This window comes from Streptopelia decaocto (assembly GCF_964273445.1).
Source record: "Streptopelia decaocto genome assembly, chromosome: 12".
Lineage (NCBI taxonomy): Eukaryota > Metazoa > Chordata > Aves > Columbiformes > Columbidae > Streptopelia > Streptopelia decaocto.
This window is the reverse complement of record NC_138667.1, coordinates 4,558,274-4,580,665: the sequence shown is the minus strand read 5'-3', so window position 1 is coordinate 4,580,665 and position 22,392 is coordinate 4,558,274. Positions and strand designations below refer to the sequence as shown.

The 22,392-nt window shown below is 40.3% G+C and overlaps 1 protein-coding gene across 9 annotated transcripts in view; it reads right to left on the bottom strand.

The window, feature by feature from the left end:
• EBF1 (EBF transcription factor 1) overlaps positions 1 to 22,392 on the bottom strand; it is a 271,870-nt gene that overhangs the window by 64,208 nt on the left and 185,270 nt on the right. For 4 of the 9 annotated variants that reach the window (XM_082063781.1, XM_082063786.1, XM_082063785.1 and 1 more), the window contains exon 9: positions 5,289 to 5,422. The exons of 1 other annotated variant lie outside the window; for it this stretch is intronic. In XM_082063781.1, the coding sequence (XP_081919907.1) occupies positions 5,289 to 5,422 (134 nt within the window). The remainder of the gene's footprint in view (positions 1 to 5,288; positions 5,423 to 22,392) is intronic. 4 more of the 9 variants (XM_082063782.1, XM_082063787.1, XM_082063784.1 and 1 more) reach the window with 1 other exon arrangement.

Below are 22,392 nucleotides of genomic sequence, written 5' to 3'. Positions count from 1 at the left end.
CCTTTGTGCTCTGAAGTAAATAAGTTTAACTGTGCTTAAAACCACAAATATACAATAATGTCGCCCACACATTCCCAAAGGGTGAACATTATGTCTGAAGTCCTATGGTTTCAGATATCCAGGATATATTTTACTCCTTCCTCCTCTAGAACTAAAGCTTGGGAGGTATACCAGAATACATGTGCCTTTTCCTTTTGCTTTTTCTCCTTGGCATCTGCCACTGACCACTGTCAGGGATATAGTGCTGAGCTAGAAGGACCTTTGTTCTGGGTCAGCCTTCAGTTCTCATGCACGCAGAAAGGAACTGGCTAGCTTGGTTGCACACCAGTAGCCTGCTATATTGCTGTCATATCACAAAATTGTCTCTAAGGGACAAACAACGTCACCGCACTTCAAAACCTGCGTTCTGAACCTCACCTTTGGACTTGAACTCTGATTCTCAAGTGCTGCCAGGATCTGCATCATGGATTGGGACCAGCTGGCTGAATTGCCCTAGGTCCATTTTGCAATCCCAGTGACCCCATGGGTACTGCACAGGTCTGGGTACTCCAGGCCCACCCACAGCAAGAGAAAATCTGCCCCTGACTTTAATAACTCCAGGATTATGAGATGTTCTCCTGTCTACACGGTCACCCTGTGGCCTGACCTTGGGAACCCACTCCACCTTTTCCTGCCACATTTTCTCCTCTCACATTGACACAGGCTGTACCTTCTTCAAGACACAGTCTGTCCCATATTTGCAAATAAGGCACCTGGAAAAGGTGAGCCATTAACATCAAGGGATTTTAAAAGTAAAGACACTAGTTGTGGAAGCCTCTGAGCCCCAAACCGTTGGAGGCTGGTGGAACGTTCTGGGGAAGCATCACTACATGCTCACCCTACTGCTTTTATAGATATCCGTCATTGCCCAGTGCCAAACACAAGATACTCAGCCAGATGAATGAACCTCCATGTCTGTCCCCATACAGCCATTTCTATCTTCTAACCTCAGGTAGGAACTCTTGGCGTATTAACAGACGTCATAACAACCATAACAATGACATGCCAAGAACTAAGATTTTGTAAGCATGAGTTAGGTGCATTTCTGAACACATTTTTTTAAATGCAAATCTTGAGCAAGACATTAACCTGTGATTTGGAGATGAACCCACCAGCCAAAATCCCAGATCCATTCCATTCCAGCATTTGGCTAATTGAGATCTGGAGCTGGACATAAAACTAGTAACTGGACCCTTCCTCCCAAGGGATTTTCAGGTGAATTGGCCTGATACTTGGCAACTGCACTAGCTGTTTGATATAAACTCTTACATGTCAGTTGGGACCTGCTGTGGACTGCATTAAACATCGAGGTAGAGACCTTCAGAACAGAGGGAGGTGCACGTCCTTCAAAATCCAAAACACATTTGTTTTGAGTGTGTACAAACAGCCTCTTTCTGTGGTTTGAAAATATATTCTAGACATTCTTGTGTGATACAGCATAATTTCACACTCTTCGGAGTGCCAGGTTACTTTCTTTTTTTAAAAGTTACATTTTACAAGGAGATGTCATTGATCTGAGTCACTGGTTTATTTTTGCATGCTTGTGCGCTGGCTTGTGGTCAGGGAAATGGGGACAACCAGCCATCAATGTTACTTGGACTCTGTCTGAAGAGGACCATTAGGACAGAGATGAAGGAAAACACCACCAGCTGAAGGTAATGACAGCTTTCAGTGAGACCAGGACCCTTAAGATACCTATATTTTTTAAAATGACCCGTGACTATGCATGCGTCAATTCTGGGCATCCAGATCCTGCTTAATAAACCTTGCTGTTCCAAAAGAGGGTGCCTACTCATTTTCTTTTAATGAGTCAGACCTCCAAAATAAGCACTCAGAACTTCCAAAATCAATAATAAACATAAAAAGCAAAATAAAAATCTGTGTCACAGAATCTGATTCAGCAGCATTAAAAAAGAAAGAAAGGGAAAAAAAAAAAAAAAAAAAAGCCAAGCCAAAAAACCCATCCTCTATTTTTGTGCTGTACAAAGGTAAAAGAACTGATGTTTCAGTGCTTCATCTTTTCTAAGTATAAAAGAAAAAGAAGTTGTTTCCAGCTGACTCTGTACAGCTGGAGGAATGTTCTTGGCAGGAAAATGTTTAAAGAAATAGTTCATTTTAAGCAAATATTGTGGAATATTTATAAGAAACTAACTTTGTCTTTGCAATCATGTATTTGCCCTGAAACTCGACTCTGGGAGTTTCAGCCTCCCAGTCAGAGAAACAACAGAGGATTCTTATCAGCAGCTCTGATTGGGAATATTTGCAACAACGCACAGCCCAGAACGCTGGGTAGAAACCTGCAAATAGACTTTGGCTGTTCGTGGGGCGGACAAACAGCCGGGCACAGTCTGTCTGGCAAACAGACGATTTGCTGTGAGCTGCCTGTCCAGATCCAGCATGTGCACGATACCCCGATGCCATTTGTCGGTTACGAAAGTCCCTTGAAATAAAGGCATTAGATGGCCCGTTTTGCTGTATTCTAAAAATATCAAGGGCCTTTATAGTCATTTTTATAAAGTAATATGGGAGTTAAGGATTCATTGAAGCTACTGGCTTAGGGTATCTGCATTTCTGCACAAAATTAATGTGACAAATTAAGTTTTTATTTAGTTCTCCCTGGCTGAGAAAGGTTGTAATTATGTTAGAGTGTTTACAGTTAAAATATATGTTTAAATAATAAATAGGTGTTTCAGAAACCATTTTAAGCCTCCTTTTTTAACACAGTCAACTCCATTTCAAGCATATAAATATTTCAATTACAAAACTTGAATACATGTAAAATAAATTAAAAATATATTATTTACATTTCATATTATTTATAACATATGCTGCTTGACAGCAACAAATTCACCCTTAAAATGAACTTTTCTTTTTTTTTTTTTTGGCTTTTAACTTTGCTTCCAAACCGTGGTAGGATTTATATTTTAAATATCCATGCATCTCAGCTATTTACATGGATTGTGCTATAATAAAATCTTAGTAATATAGGACCTTTACAATAATTATCCTCACAGCACCTCTCCAAAGAAGGTGACTAATCTTATTACTATGTTAGAGAAAGGGAATTGAACTTTAAGCAGATTATGTGATTTGCCCAAGGTCCCATGCGAAGTCTGTGGCAAAATGATGCTTAATTTAAATATTAGACTTCAACCCCCAAACCACCTGCAATTACATCTTAAACTGAGGATAGAAGAAATCCATGTGAAAATCCTCTGCAAGACTCACTCTTTTTCTTTTGTTTCCGCCTATCTAGTTTTGGTTTGGATTTTCTACAGCTCAGCTAAAACCACATTTTCCTTGGATCTGTGAAACAACAGGATTAACTTGAGAATTCTTCTTTAATTCAATAACAAAATAACCTGGCCAGATTTGCTCGGGACTGGCCCTGACTGGCACCTCCAGATGAATCCGGTCCAGGTTTGAAGATGGACAGTTCAATTCTACACTCTATTAAAGGAAAACAGAAATATTCTTCCTGGCTACTGAAAATGCACTAGATAATTTTAGAAATGGGAAGGCAAATGAAAGAACTTATTTTATACTTCATATGTGGCTAGTTTGTGTAATTTGAATTATTTATAGATCACTATTATTTCAGGATCACTCCGACAGCTCATGCATTTCTGCACTTGTTTATTATGTCTGTTTCTTTTAGAAAGAATTTATTTTCCCTTGCAGGTTTTTCATTGCTCTAATTGGTTATGAAACTGAGAAGCAATTCTGCCATGGAGAGACAGTGAAGCAGTTTTCACTCAAAGCCAACTTGCAGTCCATCATATCACTCACAACAAGCAGACTGACTGGTCTAGACCTCCTCTAACATTATTAATTTTATGCCAAAGCCTTGCAACCATCAGCAACAATATTTTGACCAGCATTCACTCTTCTGAGATTAGAAATTGCTAATTAATGGCTTCTACTAATAAACAGAATCAAGATTTATAATGAAAGATGCAATGCTGCAGTACCAAATTCAGAGCACTTTCTCCCCAGCCTCTTCACCTTTCCCTGTTCAACGTTTATAACCATAATGGCTTCAATGCGAACACACAAAACGCTTACACTGGACCCAGGGGGCACTTTCACGATCACATAAGGGCTTCAGAATAGGGCTCATTTAATATATCTCCTTTTCTGGAATGCCCTTTCATACACACTTGTCCTCAAGTGGAAGAATGAGTGAGAGAGAGAGAACAGTGAAGCCCATGAAGGACATTAGAGGATACTCTTGATATGGAAAAAATGCTGCCATATGTGCAATGGAATCAGTAGAGGGAATGTGCTGGATATGAATTAAGCTATAATATTGATTTAATATTTATAGGATACAAGGCAAAGCATCAGAAGATCCTTACATAACTGGGTAAGCATTGTATAGCTATTTCAGAGACGCTGGTTTGTCTGTTAGCGTGTTTATTTCAGTATTAAAATAATGAAAATAACAATTTCTTATAAAACTCCCAAAATGCTTTTGACAAGTCATAAGTGCAAAATCTGAACCTTTCCTTGGAGCTGCCTTCTCATGCCAATGAAGCCAGTGGGAACTCTGCCCTGACTTCTGCGGCCACTTGGGTGATGCCGCCTGGGATTTAACTTTCCACAGGCCTTTGGGGAATATCAGACTCCATATTTAATTATGTGCCAGGAGAAGAGAGGATTTAAGAAACTGGGAGGAACAGCAACAGCAATAAATAGATTAAAGAAAAAAAATACCTGCTGTGAAACTACAGAGGCTCCCACTAAGTATGACAAGTCTGTCTTTTCCACTGTGCATACAATACTGTGTATTTGGCTCCTATTATATAGATGGTACTTACACCAACCGCCTACACTTTAAGGATACGCTATTCAAAGGAGCTGAATTTCTGCGATCTCCACCTCATTGAGCTGCAGGTACAAGCAGCCAGTTTCCCTGGAAAGCAGGATCCCCTAAATGTCTGTTTCCTGTGGGCCTTTAGCAATTGTAGTGCTAAATGCAGAATTATTTACACAAGCATTTATCCTTCTCTTTTCTTGGAATAAAAGGCACTAAGCTAAATTCTGGGCCAGTGAGAGGAAATGCAATTCCCCTGGCTATACTGGATCTCTGCCACAGGTAAATTTGACTAATTATTTTGATAAAACTGAAGTAGGAAAGGATTCACATTTCAACATTTGTTGCTGATTTAGCATGTGGCATAGAAAAAGGACAGGCTAGCTAGAAGCTAGACAAAGCTATTAGACATTACCGTTCAGACAACACCTACCTCACTCCAAACCAGCATGGTGCCGAATATGACCTGTAACCCATCAAAGAAATTGTCTCCTATGATGATGACAGTGGCACCTCCTGTAGTCCATCCTTCACTTGGACTGATGGCTTTGATACATGGTGTAGCTGCTTTTCAACACACATGAAAAAGAGAAGTATTCTGCTGTTAGAACCAGATTTTAATGATAGAAGACTTGAAAAAAATAAAATAAAATAAAAGGAGCTTTCATTTTCCCCCCTCACTAACACAAAGATTTCAGCAATCACGTTCTTTCTAGTACATGTGCATGACCTCAAACTATATATTCGGAGCATTTTTTCTCAATTAATTTCTGTTTGGTTTTGTTATCTGCATTGAAAAAAATAACTTTTCTAAACCTATATTAACAAAAAAAATCACAACATGATGGGCAGAGACCAATTGGAAATCAGGACAAATCCCTATCTTTATTCTATACGCCATACCTGAGTTAATAAAACAATCTCCAGTGAGCTTGCTTTATTATCCATCATAACCTAAATTCATGAGGGAAATTCCTATAAATACTATGGCAAATATTGGTTACATGAAAATGTGTGTAACCTTCAGCATTTCTTTAACTATTCTGCAATCAGATCCAGGTTGTTCTAGTATTAACCACCTTGCCTTGATTTGGTTACTAAAAAACAAAACAAAACAAAAACCAGCCAAGCCAAAACCTACCACCCTGCCATCCAGTCACTCCAGTTACACTGCATCTACATTTATATATATATAAATATGCATATGTACATCTTCTTTTAGGGTTGCTGGCATTTGGCTATGAATTGCTACTTGGTCAAAAGGCTGCTGGGCTGTTAATTTGGTTTGTAACTTTGAGGATTTCATGACATACTCAGGGGAGAGCATGCAGACACATCACCAGGTGAGGATTTACTAAGAAGATAATGGTGTGAACGCACATGTTAGCACCACCCAGGACAACACCCTTGCCCTCATTAATTACTTAATCTGGCTGTGTAGCAGCACAGCCCCTGCCCTGCATTCTCCTAATTGCAAAGACAGTAAATGAATTCATTCACAGAAGCCTACTTTTATATGCTCCAGACATAAAACACTAAGAGACCCAGTGTGCCTTTATGATTATTTAGTGAAGTTCTGATTGGTTGGAGCTAATTGCAAGAGTTGGTGAGGCTGGAGAAGCTTCTTCCTCCCAGTCCCTGGGTTTGATGGGTGGACATGGAGCTGGGAAGCAGGAGGGAGCTGGGAACGGAGCTGTTGAGTCACCCTTAGCAGTGAGTGTTTCTGTGGGCACTGCTACAGACTGGCACCCCTGGAGATGGAACACATGCCTGCAGAGCAAACAGACCCCATCCCCACCTACAAAAGGTTGTAAGTGTCAGGCACAAACTTTTCCACTACTTAAGCTGACGGGGATGCCAGCTCCAGCGAAAAACACAAACACGCAGGCAGAAAAGAAATCATTACCCTATTCCAAACTTGGCAGAGCGCAGCCATTAACTTTCACATGAGCTAACAAAAGAAACATCCCAACATTGCCATCACGAAAATGTAGTGCGTACACAGAAGTAACTCCAATATGTTTAATTTCGATTCAAGTATGCTTGCATAAAACTGTACATAAAAAACATTGCAAAAAGTCCAAAACCAAATGCTTTCCTTTCAGCCAAGCTCACAGCAATGAATTTATAGCTTCTCAAAATGTCATCTAGCCCTTTTCACAGAATCAAACTTTTTCAGAAATAAAAATTAACATCACTTCCAAATTACACCCTTTCCAATATTTCCAGTCGATTGTGGACACCCACACCCCACAATAAAACCCAAAGATAATCAGTTTCCCATGTGTCAGAGAACAAGCTACTTTTCTTAAAGACTACAAGCAACATTTTTTTCCTAAATACCAGTGAATAAAAACTGTTTGAGACCATAAGCCATTAACAGAAAACACATGCAGGCTTCAAAATTACAGATTCAATTCATCTTCAAAATGAATGCAAGACACTGTTCTTCAGTTACAGGTCCCTGCTAAAGGTCTTGCTATTTATATTGTGATGTTCTCTGCAGAAGTGCAAGGTGCTGCACTGTCTGTGCTGCCTCGTGTATTTGATTCTGATAGTTAATATGTGTATGTGCTTAATATCAAATACATGCCAAGTGCCATGGCAGCCAAGGGGACTTCGAGCCGACACTCAGGCCCTTGTGCTGCACTGGGGCTGGGGGTTGTTCCCTGGGACACTCTCGGCTGCAATGTGACCACTCACACATGTAGTTTTATTTAAATATGTAGCAATTGTGCTGAATCAGTGCATCACCAAAACAGCTGGAAATAGCCCAGAACAGCTGCTCTGAGGAGGAAAAGTCAGGACTTGGTCATTTAATAAGCAGGGTAGGTTGGTACACTTCGCAGGCGCTACCTGAGAAGCAGCAAGAGCCCTGTGCATTCAAAAGATTTCAGGGCATCATTTTCCCCTGGGAACAGTAGTAAAAAGAACAGTGGAACTCCAAACTTTCCCCACACAGTTTATCTTAAAATGCAAGTGTCTATAAGGACTGGAACGGTTGCACGAAGGTGCTGAAGGAGACGTGCTGAGGGAGGCATCCAGACTGCTACCTGTTTTTGAAGGCACAAATCATGTTTATACAATGACATATTTGCAACAGACAGTGTCATTTGGGATACTGGCCTTACTAAAACTTTGCCCTTAGGGTCCTTCCCTTGGAGCACCAGGAAGGAGGATGGAAGAATCAGGTGCCGTTTGCCAGCATCACCACAGGTGACACTGGGAGGGGGACAGGGCAATGACCTCAACTCTATTTATGTCCGTGGTACAAATGTCTGGCCAGCTCAGGCCCTCAGCTCTTCATACTTCTTCTGTTAATCATTTGGCAACTTCCAAAGTGCTGTCTGGAAGGTGTTTACTTCTGTGCAACCCTAGAAAAACAGAGCTGGGCAAAACAGTCTTGTCATTGGAGACCTTGATTTTTCTACATTTTGTTTTGGTCACAAGAGAAACAAAAATACAGAACCTTTTTTTTTTCAGAATGCAAAGTTCCAGACTCTCTATCTGGAATTAACGCCACCACTTTTTAATATTTCCAAGAAAAACAAAATAATTGGTTTCAAAATATTACCACTTCACATGCCCTTCTGTAACACCAAGGCATCGTTTCTAAAATGGTGCTTTTAAAACAAATAGAAAAAAGTTACTTAAAATTTAGGTTTTTTCTGTAGAAAAAGAGATTTTCATCAAAGTCTGGAACTTCACTGATAAAAAACTTCACTGATAAAAAAATTGGACTTCAGACCAATTCTAACATAGACAACGTAATGTACATGATCAATAATAGGAAGAGACTTTAAGTCCAAGGACTAATTATTATTTTATTATAATAAAAAAGAATAATTACACTTTCTTACGCGCACAAACACTTTTTTAAATGAACAGCTGGCAGCCAACTACAACCAGAATGAAAAGAGTTGGACAGCTTGGCTATCAGAAGAGATTTTAAGACTCTTTGGCGTGATTGTATCACATTCACTGCATGTTTTCAGAACAGTCTTTCCCAACCGCAGTCACGGACCTTGCAGCTCCCGGCTGAAGGGGATGTGGCCGCATCCTCCACCTGCTGAAATGGCCTAATGGTTCTGAGTCGTAATGAGATGCTCTCCTTTGCAGAGTATCAAGGCAAATCAGCGTTAACATCTGACATGTTTTATTGTGCTGCTCCTGCGGTTTGAGTTAACAGATACAGATGTTGGAGGGAGGCACTGCAATCCCAAACTTACTGAAGACAATGGGAATTTTGCCACTGAGCTCAAAGCTAAGGTCTCTACCAATGCATTCGAAGGATTTATGAGCAAAAACCTTAACGACTTTCAAGGGAAACAATGTTCTCTTGAAATCTTCATCTTTTCTCAGAATATACATTGTTAAAATCTTATCTCCTTCCATGGAAAGGATGGTAGGCACCGACTTCACAACACAGATAGCAAAAAGGAAAAGTTTTTCATTTTGTGCTGTGTGTGTCAAGTGTGTTCTTGTGTTCCCGTGCTCCCCAAGCTACTGATATACAGGGGATTTTTCTTCCTTCAAACTGTGACAATAAAATGATTACCCCGCCACAGTTTAGCATAATGGTTCAGAAATGCTCGTGGCATATTGCAGAGTTAAAGTGGAAATTATTAGGTAGCTCTTCTTTGTTATAATAATGATCACTCCACAAATAAAAGCTCTTCTCCCAAAGGTACTGCAAGGCACAAAATGCTAATTCAGAAGATTATGTGCGCGCTTTTATTAAATATTACTATACCCTGTCTGTTTGAGGGTTTCACTGCTCTGATTGTTTTATGAGTGCCATGTTAATGTCAGCCCCATCTTGCTAGCAGCAGGCACACATTTTAGCTTTTGTATGAGAGTTGATCAAAGGCCACGTGCTGAGGGAATTGCTGAGAAAACACGGACAAGCGATAAAAATCTAACAGATTAATTGGTTTAAATTTCATTTCAGGGCGTTGAACTTTGGCTCAGGACACTAATACTACGCTACCAGTCGGGGCCTAATTACCACATTTCCAATTTGCCTCTGAACAATGGTTGTAAGGGAGGATAATAACAGTACTAATAATACTAATAACAATAATAATAACAACAAAACAACAGCAATAATGTCTCCTCATAGCTTCTTGTACATGTGTAACAACTAACTTTGTACGCAAGCAATTGCACTAGGAAATCCCTCTCCCCAACATCACCATCCATCCACCTTGTGAGAATTTCTATCTGCTTTGAACAGCACCTGAAGACAGCAGAAATAGCATCTAAATTTACAGAATCAATGAGCTACAGATCCAAGTCCCCCACAAAGACCCCCTGGCCATCTCATACTCTTAATTAGGGACCTGCATTTATAAACAGAGATAGTGTTTTATCCTCCAACAGAAATTATCTATTCCATTGATAGAAAACAGAGGCTGGAGGAGAAAAAACAACAAACATATTTACCACAAAGTTTATGGGTGGCCTTGGAATAAGGGTTAATTGAGCTTAGAGGTACATGTTCACTGAGGTGAATTAGTGGGATGCACAGCTATCAGCAGGGCTCTGGGACTGCTCTTATTTAGCTTCTGAAATGTATTTGCGATATGATTAATATCCAGTTTGTGCTGGTGACTGTAAGAGTGACCTCGCCTGCAGTTTCTATCATGAAATGTGGTTTCATCCTCCACTATTCCATAGATGAGGCTCTGACAACAGTTGCTGCATCACAACAGGAGTTTAAATGATGGGGTACATGCTTTTATTTTTCTTTTCTTTAAGAGAATTGTGCCACACAAGGAGAGTTGCATAAAGGCAGTTAAAACTGGGAATGCAGAGAAACAGGGAATTTGTCTCATCATTAAAGTATTTGGAGTTTAATTTAATTTTCTTTTTTTTTTCTTGGGTAAAACCTAATTCCAGGCTAAATATATAAATAAGCCACACATTAACCAACAGTGTACAGGTCTGATCCTGCAACCTGTTAAATGCTTTCGCCAAACTGCTGATTTTCAGAATACCAAGACAAATCAGTTTTAAGCACTCAAAACCATGACCTATTAAAGTCGTGATTCAACAAACCACTTAAGTAAGTGCTTAAAAATACAGCCGAAGAAGTGGCAGACTAAGGAACTAGATCAGCACAATGCTGCCAAGAGCTATGTAATGTATACAGAACTGGGGTTTCTCATTTCAAAACCCACTTGGGTCACCTGCAGACCACCCTGTGCTGTGCAGAGCTCAACCGACCCAACACGAGAACCAGCAGCAGCAGAGCTGACGTACTAACAGCAACATTCTGCTTTCAGGAACTGAGCCGCTATGTCTCTGCAGTGTGTCAGAGTCAAATGTAACAGCAACTCAACACCAGCTCCAGGTTTTCTACAGCATTTTTATATCATCTGGTGCAGATCTTCCCTCAGGTACATCATAGCTGTTGAAATCACGTAGGGTTTGTGACTATGAGCAAGGCGATGCCCAGGAACAATGTGAGCCTAAACTCCTTTCCCACGGCACCCTGGAGTCAGCGGTGTGCGGTACTTGTTGGGATGCTAAAGGCCTTTCGAATCAAATATTTTTAGTTTGGCAAGGTGTGTTTTTCCTTACGAGGGGAGAAAAACAGTATTTCTTCCCTTGTCAAATTACAAATTTAAATGGGTGTTACGTGGAGGGCAAGGGTTATTCCACTCATCCTTGTTTATTGTGGGTTTTCTACATCAAGCACTTTAACAAACCGATTTGATCATGGGAAGGGTGGGGAGATTTTTAGAGCTGAAACTTATAATTTTCAAAAATTTGCCAGCTTAAAAGAATGAACCAAATACTTGCAGTGAGGCAGTTCAGTTTGGGTGGGTTTGTTTGTGTTTGTTTGTTTTAAAATAACTTGCTCATTCCTGAGAAGCAGGAGTTGTTGTCTGCTTACCTACTTTAAGCATGCTGAAAGGGTGGGCCCTAAAAAGTGTGTGCACCCACATAGACGTATCATTCCAGTCCAGTGTGCAGAGGAATTAGCCGAGTTGTATCCAGCACAAGAAACTGAAGTTTACCAAACCAGTCTGGATGGGAAAAGCCCACAGGACCATCCCAAAGGGTTAGTCATAGACACTTCAGGGAAAGAGAATGTGATGGAGCTTTTACATATTGTACCAGAGCATTAAATCTTCACTCATAAACTAAACAATGCATTCGCTGTTTATCTTAGTAAAGTGATGATCTTCCTGCTTTCCTTTTTCATATCACAGCCTGCTCTCTCTCCTATTCTCTCCTGACAATAAGCAGCTGCTGTGCAGGAAACAGGGTAACAGAGGTTTCCCTCTCGAGGAGATAACTCACGCAGCTTTATTCAACACAGGCACGAGAATGAGATGCCCCATTCCTCCTTCCCAGCTCCCTCCTTTACAGCATCTCAATATTTGGGACTTACCATTTGCAAGCTTTAAGGATTACAACAGTCTGCCAAAAATGGCAACCTCCACCTGATTCTTCATGACGTCTGCACGGGGTGAAATCACCGAATCAAAAATACACGCACCGTGCAATCCCTCAAGGTTGGGGGAAGGGAGGAAGTTTGCCTTTGTTTCTGTTTTCAAGTGATGAAATTAAAGGTATTGGCTGTAACTTTCTACCTAACATTTTGGATGCTCAGCTTCCATTAATGAGAATTTAAAATGTGTATTATCTGGTATAATATTCCACCTGCAATCAATATTAAGCCAGTGCTGCTCTTTTATCCTTCCTGATGCCCCAGCTGGCAAAGTTACATGTCATGGAGTCCTCTGTGTTTCTCTTAATGATTTCCAAAGCTCTCAGTTGTTGAACACAGCCTGAAAAATGATTGCATGGAAAAAGGAGGCGACCCTGAATAATGAGAGATGTGTTCCAAAAAAATCCACTGTGTATTTTACATAAAACATTTCCATTAAAATAATAATTTAGTTCTCTATAAATAGCAAGAATTATCTCTAAATAGCAAGTTAGTTATCTCTAATTAGTAAGCTCTCCAATTGCAAGAGACGTATTTGCAGTCATTCTTTCAAACCCATTCACATCACAGAGGAAGATTTGGGGTTTTTGGTTGATTGGTTGGTTTGTTTTGGGTTTTTTTTGGTTGGTTGTTTTTTGCTTTGGGAGGTACCTCTTGCTTTCAAAACCAGTGAGACTCCTTAGCATTTCAATGCAACTCAGTAAACTCGACCTCCAAAGGAAAGCTGTCATATTTCTTTGGCAAATAATAAATTACCCAAGAAAAATGTAATGTTGCAAAACCACTTGAAAATTTGGTTAAATTCAATATATAGTTTCAGTCTAAACATTTATATATATATATATACTTTTAAAAGATAAATCTACATTATTATTCTTGAAAAAATATATATGCTCTTTCTAAATATATAATTTTTTTTTTCAAGAAGCCTAACAATTTTATTGGGAATATTCATGATTATTTTTTCTTCCAAGGAAATTTCAAGCGGGCTTTAAACTCTAATTTTTGCACTCAGACAGAAACTGCTGTGGGTGGCCATGGCCGATCACAGCACCCCACTTAAATCAGTGCAGCTCTGAGATGGGTTTGCACAGACCCAGGCACCAAACCAATGGGTGCTGCAGCATGCTCGCCCTTCTCGGGGATGCACAGCCACTTTTTGACCCCAAGCAAGATAAATGCTTTACCATGACCCCCCAAATTATTGCCCCTCAGTTTCTTCACTGCATCCTCCATCCCACAGGGTCACTTGCGGAGGCGCAGGAACAGTGTTTGCTACTAAAAGACAGGAAGAGCATCCAGGGGACTAAGGTGTGACACCCGCACGGGATTGCACTGCTTTGTCTGAATGTGAACTTTAAAAGCTTTGTTAGCAAAACAGAGAAAAAAAGTCCTATATGCCTCTCCCACTTCAATTTCAACGGCTTCCTACTGATTTAACTTCCGCTGATAGAGCTACAGAGCCCAGCTAAGTCAATATGACTATTTTAAAAACAATAAGCATATCCAGAAAGGAGATTGCATCTGTTTAAGTGCACTAAAGTTTAAAAATAGTTGCACTGATGCAATTTCTGGGTGAGGATGAAGGTAACCTTGAGAATGGAAGCCCAAAATATGTAATATAAATCAACTCTAAAAGTTTGTCAAAACAAACATTGCTGCACAGCTCACATACTCCAAAACCTACTTAATTTAACTGACTGGTCCTTCAGTGCTGCTAACGAAGGTCCTGAATCAGCAAAGCATTTTATAAGATGGGACCAATCGTTTCCTTAATGTCAGCCCTGTGGTTTACTGTTTTGCTGAATCCCAACCTAACGGAAAGGCAGGTGGATGCTATTTCTAAATTCATGTTTTGTTTCACCATTACCCTGGTCTCATTTCCTCTCTTTTATTTTCCATCAGCACCTTACCAAAATTGTAAATCTCTCCCAGAAAATCTCTCTGGAGTCAGAACGTAGGACTAGATAAAAGCCCCTGAGCCACAGCATCCCATCCCTGCAAGGTGAAAAAGGTTCAGCATCCCACGCACAACAGCAGCGAGTCTTGACATCCAGATGTACACTGGTATGTTCTGGCTACACTGACAAGGTTTAGATGGTGCTACATGGAATTTAATCTAAATTTAAATTCTCACTCCCCCAGACAAAATATTAGTATATACTAAACTTTTCTGTAATCTTTAACTATCACAAAGGAAAAAACAGAGCTCCATTTGCCCAAATCAGCTAAACACCCCTGTTATATTGTATAGCACCACATCCAGTTCACTCGAGATAGATCCCATGGCAAAGAATTTATTTCATCCTGATAAAAATAAGAGCCCAAACTAGAACTGAGTTTTAGCTGAAGTCTCTTTGTTCAGCCAAACTGAGAAAGTCTGTCCACAACAGAGACCTTGCGGTCGTCATCCTTCAGAAACAGAACAACCTGCCTAGAGACACAAAGCAGTTGTGGCAGGGACAGGGAGCGCCTGTAATCCAGTTTCTTCAAGGGAAATTCAAGTACCCTAAGAGTTCTTGTTCTTCCTCTGATTTCTCTCACAAATCACAAGCTGCTCTCTAATGCAATTTTCTGGAGTCTGAAAATCATAAAGTCAAATATGAACAAGTCTAGTGGAAAATCCGTGATGCTAATCTTGGCCTACGTTGTATTTTTAACAGGCACTGAATTTGTGTGCCGGATTATCCAGATGGTCATACAGGAATCATCCTGATAGGATTAAACCTTTGTGCTGAACTCTGCTCCATCTGTTCTCGGAGGTTTGCCTATTGCTATCAGAATACGAATGTTCAGCCTATGTCTCACACAACTGAAAGCGCCTCTTTACCACACACACACACGCAAGTGTATGTGCCACACATATCCTTGAGTACTTGATTAGTAATGTGAGATGAAGTTAGCCTGAAGTTTACCACTGAAGAAACATATTGGTTTTATTATATGTTTGAAGAACAAAGTATGCAATATCTAAATTCAAAGAAAAAAGCATTTTTGTTGTTGTTCTGGGACTTGTTCAATTCATTAAACCATAATACTGCCATAAATTTACAGATGAAGGCACGACTAAACATGAAGCAGCAGGCTCTTCATCTTTGAAATCTATAAGTGCATGAGAATGTATGACACAATGGCACTTTGAAGATATCATGGTTAAATATTCCAGATTAAAAACCAGCCAAGAACAAAACACATGCATGCACCCAGCGTTGTTTGCTGTTCTTTGCGTCTCAATCATGTCACAGACCAAGAACAAAGAAGTAATAATCAGCCCCAGTAAAAGAAAAGCTTATTCCCATTAATTTTCCTTCTGCTTTTATTATCTATTAATGACCGTCTTCTGCATTCATTGTTGCAGCCTGCCAGATGCAGCAAATATCCACGTTCATCATGGGCAAAACCTGTGCTCAGGCTGTCACTGTGACAGGTTACGTGGAGCTGCCAATGGAGAGACCAAAGTCTGATGGGCAGCTCAGGTTTCCAGGCCCTGGACCAAGGGAAAAGGTAGGAAATCTGGTTCTTCTGTAGGAAAAGCATCCCAGTGATCAGAAGACTTAACTGAAATGCTGTCCTGGACAGAAACATACTACAAACTAATGACTACCTGGAATGGGAAGGGTGGATAAGAAAAGTAAACAAAAACATTTTATTTTTATTATTATTATTATTATTATTATTACTACAACTACTACTACTTGGGAGGTTTGATTCAGGAATGCAATATAATACTCAGTCCATGTTTGTGATGGCAGCGGGACAGCAATGAATTGCATTTCAAGCAGAAGCCCTGATTGCATTGCAAAGACTGAGACCCCCTTGTCTCTCGTGTGCGGTGTCTTTCAGACTGCTTCCTCCTCTGTTCTTTGTGCTGCTCTGAATGCAGGGTCAAGCACCTCCTCGTAGCCATTTAGGCTTTACTTGCAAAAACACAAGCATAAAAATATATTTATAGTTCATAGTATCTCTCCAGCAGTGACACCACATAAAACCAACACGCTGAAAATCTGAGGAGCAAATACTTTGGACCTGAGCCTACAAACGCTTAGAGAAGTTTTTTCAATGTGTCTGATAAAGTCATGCTATGTTTTTATTTCTTTATTTAGGGCCATGTTCAGGCCACCTACCTAAGGCATTGCAGGGTGTACCAATCAAACTCCAGCTGTGGCTGGGTGTATCGAACTGCCTAAATTGGGCTCTTTCTGCTGTACAATGAGCAGAGACGGGCAGACACTTCTGGAAGCCTGGACACCTGGGAGCTCTGTGCTGGCTCCTGCCAGGACCGAGGGACCTTGGCAAGGTGGTATCATAGGTAGGAAGCAGCCAGAAGCAACCTCATAAGAAACATTTGGCAGCTGATACTGAACAGGCACCTGACCCTGGGCTTTCCATCAGGCACTTCTGCTCTGGCTCGGGGCTGGATGAGGAGGCAGCGCTCGCCACCGCCTTCAATGTCATGGTCCCAGGAAGGGGATATTTTTCCCTAAAGGGCCCCTAATCAGAGTTGCTTTACCTTTCAGTGCCTCAGAGCGCCAAACCTGGTCAGAAATACATTTCCCCCCCCCCCTTCATCTCCTCCAAGAGCCTGGGGAGCTGAGCGAAGCTCTCACCTGAACACACTGCGGGAAAGCGCTGTGACCTCAAACCCCAACCCTCAAACTAAAGCTGCAGCTGGAAAGATGAGCAGTGCTGTGGTCAGCCCTGCGATTTACCTCCAAACACTGGCCTTCCCCTCCACATGGATCAGGTAACACCAGACCTATGAATTCCATACGCAAGCCCGGGATTTCAGCGCTCAGCAACGCGAGCTGTGTGTTTGGTCTGCAGGAGCAGGGGAGATCTAGCACATCTGCTGCCATGTCACAACCCAAACAGGGACCTTGGCAGGAAACACACTTTGCTTTTTCATGGGGTTGATAAAAAAAACTCTCAGAGAGTTGCTACAAAACCATAATGACAAGGTATTAACCAAGCATAATTACTTTTGAATTTCCTTATACTCCCATTACGAACAGACACTTCAACAGTAGCACAGTAAAAAGCACACAGGTTCCTGCAGCACTTGGGAGCAGATTTTTGGAAGCACCCAGCTATCCAGTGCTTCCCGTGAGCACCTAAGGGTGTTTTCAAAGTACCTGGCAGACAGGCATAGAAATTATGTAGCCAAAGTTTAAAAAATGCCACTAACCACCCACTTGCGGCTTTACGTTCACACTTTTGGGTGAGCACTTGACTCACAGAATGGATCAGAAGTTCAGAAAGTCCTAAACATCCGCATCTAGAAGGACAGCATCTCGTTGAGCATCTCACTTGTACCTTAACTTTCAGATCTAAATGTTTGAATTCCTCTTGAGAAATAAATTTAAACTGCTAAGTTTCAGACAAGTTTTTCATAAAACTTCATTCTTGATCTTTTTAATAAACTTCCTAACTCTATTTGCTTTGCTCAATGAGGTCATAAACCAGCACCGCTTATATTACAGTCACTTTCACCCTAAAGATTTGTTTTGTCAGAAAGAGAAACATAAATTTGTGGAATGAAGGTGGGAAGCAGAAAGGACTAATTGTGACACACAAAGCTTTCTGGTTATGCTCAGCAAACAGTTTGGGCTAAGATTTTAAAAAACACTTTATGAAGTTGTCTTACTGGCTGTAATGAAAGCAGACTATTTGCAATGCCATGCACTCCCGAAAATCCTGTATTTGGATTTGGGCCAAACACAGAGCCTGTCTCCATTCCAATATTAATTATTAGTAGTTTATTTTTGTTCTTTACTACTAACATTAATAATTTTCACATGGAAACCCAGATTAGAATAACCACTCCAAACATCCCACTGTGGTCGGTTCCACTTTCTGCATCAGTTTCCTGGTTTATGCTATTAACTCATTTCCTCAGACATGGAGGAGCTTTGTCAAATACTCATTTTGCTGGGGAAACACTTGGCAGGCGCCACATCAGACAGTACGAGAGAGACTTGAATGCTCGCACTGGCCTTCTCTCAGTTCTATGAGAAGATGTACAGCTTCAGATGCAAAAAATACTGAGTTCCTTATTTGTGAAGTGTTCTAATCAGAATATTCTAAACGACAATTTGGAAGAAAATCTTCATCTAAATAAAACCTTAATCCTGAGTTTGTTAGCACTCCGTTGATTCAGACCTTTGGACATAAGTTCAAGGGGAACAGAGACCTTTCATAACCACTGATCGCTCTGGGGTATTTAAATACCAGGGTGCCTAACGTGAAACATTTGAAAGTGTCTGGGTACCTGCAAACTGCTGTGAACACCATTCTTTGATAATCATGACCTTTTACGACACCCAGATGAGTTCTCAAAAGATCACCAGTTCTTGGTCTTCATTTACAAATCAAAATACACAAAATCCTTTCCTTTGTACTCTGCCCAAATTGGCAGGGGACTGGAGTGAAGAAAACACCTTTTCCCAGCATAACAACAATGAAGGCATCCTATAATATAAAAGCTAAGATAGAGGAATTTGTTCAGAAATAATAATCATATAACAATAATATAATGTTTTGTAATTTGCTGGCATGCGTATTTTGGAAGGTTGGAAAAACAACCTCTGGCAAAACTTCATTGCCATCCAGCGCAGTATCTCTCAAACCTTTATCTCACCCTAATGTAATTCTTCTCCCCTATGATGCCATTGTATTAGTGACACTGTGGCCAGCAAAGCAAATTGAAATGTAATGAATGCTCGTTATCTATGAATATTCATTGCCTATTTGAGTGCTACTAAATGTTCTCCTGTACTGGTAGGTGTGAAGTTTCTGCCAAACAGTAGTTCAGGTTTTCCTACTGGCGTAACTGTACTCTGATTGTACGCTGATTCCTCTGAGGTCTGGAGAGAAACCTCAAATCTTCAGAAAGTGCTTGGTCTAACTCTTCAAATAAGAGTCAAGTCTCGCAGTGGTTGGAGAATTTCCATCTGAACTTTTCTCCCTTATCTGTTTGCTGTAACAAAACGGGGTGGGGGTTTTTTTTCACACAAATCTGCATCAAATTTTAATGACAGTTTTCCCCATGTTTTCTTCTTTTGGCAATTTTGGGAGCGCAGTTCTGAAAGCTCCTCTGGGAAATTCACAAAATGTGCTCTATCTTCATCCAGGTATTATTTTTCTGTGAATTGATGACATCCTCATAACAATAGAGGGTAACAACATATCGCAGCTTGACATCATTTAGATATTCTGGGGGAAGGGCTGTTTTACTTTTCATTTATCTGAAAAACTTAAAGGGCAGCTGCTCGTGGGTAGGAACTGCCACACCTTATCTTTTCAAAATCAAGATGTCTCCTACTTCCATTGTAGCATATTTTTCCTTTTTCAATTAAACGTGACATTAGATCCCTGATAAGTGACTGTCAAGCAGGAATTCTTTTTAACTGTGGTAATTGGAGTACCCAAGCTTGACTTTTCAGGAAGTATTTCCATGGGCATTATGTAACAGCAACCCTTTTTATTAAAGGCTTGGATACTCCAAACGTCCTCTGTGACATGGCGGTCGCAGTGTTAGTACATATACATTATGAAATAATCTTGAAATAATGACCAAAATCACAAACTCAAACCACCAACTTCATTAAATACCTACAGCCTAATGGCAGAACTCAAATCTGGAATCTCCTCACCCAAATCAACCATTAAAAGTCCGCCTCCCAGAAAATAATTTGAAAGTTGTTTTCATTTAAGCTTCAGACTAAAAATAAATTTTGAAAGATCAAAATTGCTGCAGCCAGATATTCTAAGCTTTTGAGTAGCTCTTCTTAGTGGCTGATTTATGACCTAGACAAATAGAAACAGCAGATTTTCTGCTTTCTGTTTGCCGTGACTGGTTATGAGAAGGGCAGCTCCACCCACTCACCCACCCACCCAGTTCTTGTGAAATTCCCAGTAACATCCAAAGACGTAGCGGGGGTCTGGGCCTGCAGACAACTGGTCTGCTCCAGTGGAGATTTGAAAAACACCAGCACAATTCAGAGACGCATAATTTAGTTAACACAGTTTTGGCCACCTAAATGGGAGCGGTATGAATCTGAGTTCTGCTGTGTTTTGCTAAGCTAAAGGATCCTAAGATTTTGCTCCTGAAGGGACCGTTCTGATGACAGAGCCTGACCTCCTGCACAACATCCACCAGAGAACCTCAGACAGCAATTCCTGGGTAAGGAATTACTCAGACCCTCAACCTCTCCCTGACCTTCCATATAATTTTAAGAAGATACCTTGTCCTGACTTAACATTTGCAGCCTGGACAAAACCTGCCACAGTTTTGGCAACTTAATTCAGTGGTCCCTAGAGTTAAAATCTTGTTGAAATTGTATTGGAGTCTTTATCTACAAAATCTTTGAAGTGAAGCACCTTAACTTTCTGGTCATTTTTTGTCTCTTGAGAGGCAAAAATGCTTTAGCTCCATCTGGGTATACATACGGGACTAATTCAGCCCTGGTGTGCTCACTTATATTAGAAACATACAGTAGGTCCATGGGGCAGCGAAGAGGTTAATATTATACACTCAGTGAGGTCAAACTCCAAGAACACATAACAAGCCATTATGTAAAAAATTGCCTGAATATATGACTCACTGCATTTATGAAGGAACTGATATGAAAAAGACAACTTGGCAAAAGTAAAGAAAATTATTTCCAGCTTGAAGTTTTGCAATCCTTCAGTATATCAAAGCTCACTTACTGTTATTACTATCCATGTTGTGCAATGTTCTGAAAGTCACATTTTTTCCCTAGTGTATGCATAGAGATGTCCAACAACCCTAGGTATTCTTTCCTCATAGAAAATAAATTAGAAAGCAGACGTAACTCAGAATAACATACAAGATCCCCTCAAGTAGAGTGGTAGAATCCTAATATTTTTTTTCATTATTTCCCTTCTAAATAATAAATCAAGCCCACTGCTTTTCTCTGTATGGAATGATAGGATGCAGAAAAAGCTTGTGTGTTTATATCTTTCACATTATCACGATAACATTCTTAAGTGAAGCACTAACTTACAACAAGTGCTTCCACCCAAATATTCACCATCCCAGGAGGTATTTAAAAGACGCGTAGATGAGGTTCTTAGGGACACGGTTTAGAGGCAGACTTGATAGTGTTAGGTTAATGGCTGGACTCAAAATGATTCTGTGATTCTAAGTTTCTTTGGCTAAACCTGGCCAGTTTGTGAATGCAGTAGTGACTAACTTTGATTCAGACTCTGAACCTATACCATCTAAGGGTAAAACGTATCAAGTTTTGAAGCCTAACGTTTCTTAACTTGCTAATACTTTTCAGTTCAGTCAGTATTGTGTCTTGTATTAACAATTTCATCAACTAACATGGATACATTGAAGTGGTTAAAATGGAGCTGCTAGGGGCATCCTCTTCATGGCTCTCCACACTGCCCAAAACGTAGTGGTTAATGTTGTGGCATAAGCCACTTAGAGCCAAAGAACCAGGTCACCAAGTCAGATTTCTGAGCCTCCATCAAGAATTATTGACAGGCATGCCCAGCACATGCAGCTAAATTCAAGGTAGACAACGACCATTCTCAACAATTCTGTTCCAGTCAGACTAGATACAATGATACTTAAAGGCAGACAGATTATCCTCTCAAAAGAGTTTATAAGGTGAGGAAAAGCTTTCATTTTATTAACCTAAATAGAAAATATCTAATCAACTAAGACACAACCTCGCATACGTTTTTGCTTTCAAATCTGAAAACTTAGCAGGAAATCTGTGCATGTGCCTGCTGTGGTGACTGTCGCCTCTCAGATTTCCCAGGATGGGCAGGATTGGCAAGAAAAGCTCCTAAAATACCCCATTGCTGACGAGAAGATCCACCTGACATACCCAGCTGAGGCACAGCAACTACTACTCTTCACTTACTGTGGAAGGTTTTCCACCTCTAGACAGCAAATGGTCTGAATCACTCATTACTATAACGAATTAAAACAACATAGTCTCAGGTGACGTTATAGAGGAATGAAATAATCCAGCCATGCATCATTTCCAGTATAAGGGAGACACTAATAATTGCTTTCTTATATTATAACTGATTTTAG